We start from the raw sequence: 7107 nt of genomic DNA, 5'->3' as shown, positions 1-7107 counted from the left end.
CACATAAGCAAAAAGAAAAAAAAAGCCGGAAGTGGCGCTGTGGCTCAAGTGGTAGAGCACTAGCCTTGAGCTGAAGAGCTGAGGGACAATGCCCAGGCCCAGAGTTCAGGCCCCAGGACCAGACCCAAAAAAAAAAAAAGAACTGGCAAATATGTAACTGCTTCTTTATTTTTTTTCCTTTTTTGCAATGCTAAAGATAAAATCCAAGTCATCAACACACATACACACCTGGTTTTGAGATCTGAACTTGAGGCCTTGTACTTACTTGGCTGGCTTGCTTGAACCACATCTCCAGATCAGCCTTTTGCTGGTTATTTTGGAGATGGAGATTTTGGAGACAGAGATTTGGGGCAGATTTTTCTGGCCCAAGCTGGCCTCAAACCTCAATCCCATATCTCAGCCTCCTGAGTAGCTAGAATTACAGGTGTAAACCAAGTAGTGCCTGGTCTCTTGCATGCTAGGCCAGCACCCTACCACTGAGCTGCATCCTAGCTAGTCCCTTTCTTTAGAAGATATTTCTCTTGGAACCACCTTATTTTTCAATATGCAAATGTGACACAAAAGCAGGTGGACTCAACATTTCCCCAGCTGCTCCACAGTTTAAGAAAGACTTACTCATGGATATCTCATCACAAATTTCTTTCTCCTCTCAGATAGCCAGAAATCTATTCACTGTAGTGAGAGTGAATTTAAGGGTTGGCTGTTTCTCAGCAACCTCTACTGACTACTAGATTCTCTCCCCTCCACTCCTGGTAATCTAAGGGACTAGCTCATACAAAGAACACAAATGGGCAACTGGATCTTTGGGCTACAAACAGAGTCATATCAAAGATCAAAGTTCAGATTCCTTGCCATGTCACGGCAGCCTCCACTTTCTGCCCCGATCCATTCCACATGTTAAAGTTGGAGCGCATTAATGGTACAGTGGAAAGCACAGCTGCCTTCCAAATATGAAAGCTTCCCCCTCACTCACACGCTTCACTCTCCCTGGAGGGTGGTAGCCTATCCGAGGCCACCCATTGTCCTTTTAAGCACACTCAAAAGCTATTCTAATAGGTTTACCAGGGGCAGACAGAAGGAAAGGCACCCCCCTCCTCTGTGCTCCTGCTCGGTGATTCTGTTGGTAGGATAACAACACAGGTGGTTATACAATTTGCCTCACCAACAGGGTAGCAGCTCTCTGAAGGCAGGGACTGAGCTAAGAACTCCCATCACCCTGTCACTAGGGAGATCTCACCATACTACATGCCACAAATTTTACCAGCATTATTTTCTTTCAAGTCCCCTCTCTTCTCCTTGCTTCCTCTTCCTTTCCCTTTCCCTTCCTTCCCCTCCCTTCTCTTCTTTTCACTTCCCTTTCCCTCTCTTCCCTCCCCTCCCCCTCTCTTCTGTCTCCTCCTCCTGTCTCCTCTTTTCTATCAGCTTTTAGCACAGAGCTTTGCCTTCAACCAGAGGCTTGGAAAATGTGTGCCCCAGGTCTGAACATAGCCAGCTCTGATACTAGCAAGGCTTGGTGTATAGTTCTAGACTTCTGTGTGTCTGGGACCATCAAAGAGCAACCAGATGTGAACTTGACACTATCTACACTTTGAACACATTATCTTCACCTTGGCTTTCCCCTTACCTTCCTTCAAAGGATGGGAGGAGAAGCAGAAAGGTGTTTCCAAAACGCCAAGAAGGCATGGGGAAGAGCAACCAAGGCTTCACCCATCGCCTACCACAGCCAAGATCCTCTGCCTGGATTAGATGGTCATGAATTCTTGGACAGCAATGCTTTTAGGGACATGGTAACCACTAGTACTCTATTCTCACCCCATACCAACACTTCATGGCTATTTCTTTCTACTAGCCTGTCCTGGTCCACTAGCTACACATCACTCCCAGGAATCTGCGCTTCTGTTAGATCAGGCCTCCTCTCAGCCTCCTGTGATTATGTGCCCGCAAATTGACCAATAGATGTTAAAGGTTCCACTTTGAAATGGACCAAGACTATTTAAATTACAACAAGGAGAACTAAGCTACACTTCTATAATCCTATAAACCTCAGGAAGCTGAGATCTGAAGATCATAGTTCTCAGCAAGCCCAAACAGGAAAAGTACATGAGAATCTTATCTCTGATTAACTACTAAAGGGCCAAATAGTGTGGCTCAAGTAGTAGAGCACCAGCCTTAAGCAAAAAAGAAAAATGAGAACACAAGGCCTGAGTTCAAGCCTCAGTACTAACACACTAACACACACACACACAGAAAATACAGTGAATTACAGAGCTGTATTTGTTGGTAAAAGCAAAGATGTCTCAAGCTTTAGGTACTTTAGTAAGCAAGAGCTCAAAGAACTCAGTCAAATTATATATATATATATATATATTTTTTTTTTTTTTTTTTTTTTTTTGCCGGTCATGGGATCTGAACTCTGGGCCTGGGTGCTGTCCCTGAGCTCTTCAGTTCAAGGCTATATAGTGCTCTACCACTTGAGCTACAGCATCACTTCCCACTTTTTCTGCTTATGTGGTACTGAAGAATTGAACCCAGGGCCTCATGAATGCAAGGCAAACACTCTACCACTCAACCACCTTCCCAGACCCAGTCAAATGTTTTTAAACTATTGCTAGGTATCTACTGTATACTAGCAGGCTAAGAAGATTAAATGTTATTTCATTTCATTCATACAGCAACCCTGTGAAAGTATATTAGTCCCTTTTTCTAAAGAAACAGAGACACAGAATTTCAATATTAGCTACTACTCACAGTTACCCACAGTGACAAACTATTTGAATCCAAAGTCAATGGCATTGTCACTACATAGTAGCTGCCTCCCCTCCACAAGGTTTCAGAAAAAACTAACTGGGAGCGAGGTATGGAAGCAGGAAGATGGAGAGATGAAGGCCAGCCTGGGCTACATAGCAAGGCCCTATGTCCCCCATCCCCACACCCACCCCACCCCCCGCAAAAAAAAAAAAAATCCTATCTAAAATTAAGCATAGTCACCAACTACATACATGTGCCTAAAGCAGGAGTTTGAGGCCAGCCTTACCTATATAGCAAGTTTCACACCAGCCTAGATTATTTAGCAAAATTCTATCTAAGAGGAAAAAAACACAAAAACAAAACCAAAAACAAACAAATAAAGCTGCAAGTAATATGAGTTGCCTTGTACTAACCATTACTGTCAGAGGGAAAACATGTATTTAAGTAAACATGTAAGCATGAGTCCTCATTCTCAATATAACAAAACATACTTAGTAATAGAAATATCTTGTACCAAGTCATGATTTATCAAATAGAAAGATATAGCTGGTCACTAGTGGCTCACACCTGTAATCCTAGCTACTAAGGAGGCTGAGATCAGAGGAACTCGGTTCAAAGCCAGCCCAGGCAGGAAAGTCTGTGAGACTCTTATCTCCAATAAACCACCAGAAAACTGGAAGTGGGTGCTGTGGCTCAAGTGGTAGAGCTCTTGCCTTGAGCTGAAGAGCTCAGGGACAGGGCATAGGCCCAGAGTTCAAGCCCATGACCACAAAAAAAAAAAAAAAAGAAAGAAAAGAAAAAGAAAAGAAATGTATGTACTCACCTTTGAGAAGGGCAACAGAAAGCTGGTCAGTGTTCAGGTTATTGACGTACTTCCCCAAATAGGTATTGAGAACCCAGGCTACGAGACCTTCCAACATGACTACTTCCTCAGGAAAAGGTGCTTAAGGTTCATGGATCATTCTTTATTTCTCTTTCCCATGGTCACAGAATCTAAATAAATAAATAAATGGGGGTGAGGTTAACAAAAAAAACTAGAAGCTTCCTAAAAGCTGACTTCCAGCTCTACCTGGCTGCAGGTAGATGCACGACCAGCCAGACTTAAAGGAGATGGGGAAAAAGCACTGTTAGATGCCCTGTGGTGTCATGGAGAGCCAAATTGAGAGAACTATGTTTTTCTGCAGCTGCAAGGAATAGTCTGCTAGAAATTCACTAAGGTACCTGCTATTGGAAACAGGTGTCTTTTCAAGGTGACTGCTCACTGAATGGCTGGCTTTTAGGTCTCACCTCAGGATTAGACTGCCTTGATCAGAAGTTCTCACAGGGAGCAGGGCACTGGTGGCTCACACCTGTAATCCTAGCTATTCAGGAGGCTGAGATCTGAGGATCAAAGTTCAAAGCCAGCCTGGGCAGAAAAATCCTGAAGACTTTTATCTCCAATTAACTACCAGAAAACCAGAAGTGATGCTGTGGCTCAAGTGCTCGCCTTGAGCCTTAGAGCTCAGGGACAGCACCCAGGCCCCCACAAACAACAACAACAAAAGTTCTCACAGGGGTAGGATTTGGCAATGGTAAAGACATTTTGATTACCATGACTTTGGAGGCTTCTATACTATCTTTTTTATTATTATTATTTTGTGTGTGCTGGTTCTGGGGCCTGAACTCAGAGGCCAGGCACCGTCCCTGAGCTTTTTCGCTCAAGGCTAGCACTCTACCATCTCCTCTTGCAGCTATTTTGGTGGTTAAATGGAAATAAGTCTCACAGACTTTTTTGTCCAAGCTGGCTTCTGCCTGCAATCTTCAGATCTTACCCCGAATAGTTAGGATTACAGGTGTGAGCCACTGGCACCCAGAGCTTCTATAATATCTTGTTAATAGAGACTTCCCAAGCAGCTATAACCATCCTACATAAGTAAGACAGCCCCTCTTCCAAATGATGTAGCCAGGGCTGGGAAGGTGGCTCAGTGGTAGAGCACTTGCCTTGCATGCCTGAGGCCCTGGGTTCGATTCCTCAGCACCACATAAGCATAAAGAAAAGAGCCAGAAGTGGTGCTGTGGCTCAAGTGGTAGAGCGCTAGCCTTGAGCTGAAGAGCTGAGGGACAGTGTGCCCAGGCCCAGACTTCAGGCCCCACGACCCGACCCAAAAAAAAAAAAAAAATGATGTAGCCAAAGATAACAGAACCAATGCTGGACCCTGACCAAGATGAAAGCAACAATGCCCTAAGACACACAAAAGCAATTTATATTCTGCAACAATTCCTATTAAGGCTTGTCTTAGTTAAATTTTGCAAATTTATTCATTGGGATCATTAAAATCATAAATGGACCAGGTGCTGATGGCTCACGCCTATAATCCTAACTACTCAGGAAGCTGAGATCCAGTGAATCTCGGTTTGAAACCAGCAAAAATAATCAGCAAAAAGCCAGGGTGGAGAAGTGACTTAAGTGGTAGAATTCCAGGCAAGCAAGCAAGCAAGCCAAGCATGTAGAAGTTACTGTCCCCTCCCCCCCCAAAAAAAGCCATGTAAATGAGAAGGCAATGCTTTATCTACTAACCTTAATGTCCTAGAACAGAGTTATTAGCACCTAGACATCAGACAATACTGACACAATGAGCCATTTTAAGAATGACAAACATCAGAAACTATATGATTACATCAAAGCATGCAAATTCAATATTCAATTGATGCTTTTACCACAATTGCCAAAAATGTATTTAATCATTTTCTCCTTTCTTCCCCACCCCTAGACAATTTTTTTCAAACACAAACACATATCGAGCAATAACTCTGAAGCTTATCAAAATACTGATTAGCAACTAAGAGTCAGTTTTACATCAAAGTTAGTACATTTGTGATACTTTAGCACATAACTGTATAAAGTTTTTGCTAAGGTTTTTGTCTAAGGTTACACAGATAGCTTTTAGTATTACAGAAGACTAATAGAAGAGAAACTGAGACACAGTATTTTCAATTAGTTCTCAGATCCCTCCCCTAGTAAACTCCAATTAGAACAGTAGATGTTAATCTTACTCCAAGCCACCCATGCTGGTCATCAGCCACCACACCAGACTTTCCAGATTGGTGATGGCATTTGTCCTGTTTGGAACCTAGCTTATTTTCAGGATCCTTTCCTAGGACTTTGCTCCACCTCTAGTGATTCATCTGAGTGCCAGAGGATATACTCATCCCAAGAGAACAGCGGTCACCCAGGAAAAGACCCAAAACAGAGTAAGTTAACTCAATCTCTAGAAAAGACTTGACATCTATCAGTAGCATTGTGCATTTTCTGGCAAGATGAAATTTTTGGTCAACAGTAAGTTATTATTTTTTAAGTATTTGGTAAATTACTTGCCTAATTTTTTTTCCAAAAGGAATCTGCAAGTGATCCCTGAGTTACTTGGTTAAAGTGGTTAGAAAAACAAATTACAATCCTTTAACACAATCTAAGTAAAAGGAACATTTCTCCATTGTAATTTTAGCCAGGTAAATTCATGAGTGACTTAGTAGCCCAAGCTCACTCTGTGAGCTACACACACACACGTGGGCAAAGAGCCAGAGTTAGAGTACTCTTTTATTTTTGTTGTACTTCTGTTAATTTCAGCCCTAAATGCCAGCTCTCCCTCAAGTGCCAACTACAAACGCTCTCCCAGTCAAGGGACAACACTGCCATTTTGTCCACACACTTTGGGGCCCTACCATGCTTAGTCCTGGAAGGGAAAAGAATGCAAAGTACAGATCCAAAAGACAGGGAGGAGTGGCCCAAGTGAGTCAATCGAGGCCCAAAGCAGGAAGCGTCCATGAGCTTGGCTGAGCGTCTAGACCCGGCTGGAGGCCTTGTTTCAAGGATTCCCTGAAGGAATCCGGTTTCAGGAAGGGCTGCCAGACTGGCCAGGATCCCGGTACGCTGACACCCGAGGGCCACCGGGGCTTCTAGGCAGCCGCCTGGCACTAACACCCCCCCCCACCCCGGGGGACAGGTGACACTGGAGTGGGGAGGTCATCAGGGCTCAGCCCACGGGCGGCCATGACCTTGGGCCAGGCCCCGCCCCCGGGGAAGGCCCGCCCCGCCCCGCCCCGCCCCGGGGACCGTCAGACCCGAGCACCCGGGCGTTCCTCGGGGGGCGGCCGGGGCTGAGCGCCGCGGACCGACGGCCGGAGGCTGGCAGGCTGGGGAGGGAGGGGGGACGGGGGCGGGCTGGTGAACCCTCCAACTGGGCTGTCGGGAAGGAAAAAAAACAACGAAAACGAGTTCCCCTCACTTCCCAGCGCGCTCTCGGCTCAGCCCCCCAAGACTCGTTCGCCGCAGTGGGCAGGGACCCCCCTTCCCAGGCCGGGCCCGGGGGGGGGCGGCGCGGG

General features: G+C 45.2%; 1 protein-coding gene across 1 annotated transcript in view; it reads right to left on the bottom strand.

Annotated features, from left to right (window-relative positions):
- Vps13d (vacuolar protein sorting 13 homolog D (S. cerevisiae)) overlaps positions 1-3709 on the bottom strand; it is a 236261-nt gene extending 232552 nt beyond the window's left edge. The window contains exon 1 of the mRNA XM_013031922.1: positions 3572-3709. Coding sequence (XP_012887376.1) covers positions 3572-3668 — 97 coding nt within the window. The 5' untranslated portion in view covers positions 3669-3709. The remainder of the gene's footprint in view (positions 1-3571) is intronic.
- Positions 3710-7107: the final 3398 nt, after the last annotated feature.

The sequence above is a fragment of the Dipodomys ordii genome, unplaced genomic scaffold, assembly GCF_000151885.1.
Source record: "Dipodomys ordii isolate 6190 unplaced genomic scaffold, Dord_2.0 Scaffold6, whole genome shotgun sequence".
Taxonomy (NCBI): Eukaryota; Metazoa; Chordata; class Mammalia; order Rodentia; family Heteromyidae; genus Dipodomys; species Dipodomys ordii.
Note: the sequence above shows the minus strand (reverse complement) of the source record. Positions and strands in the feature narration are given on the sequence as shown.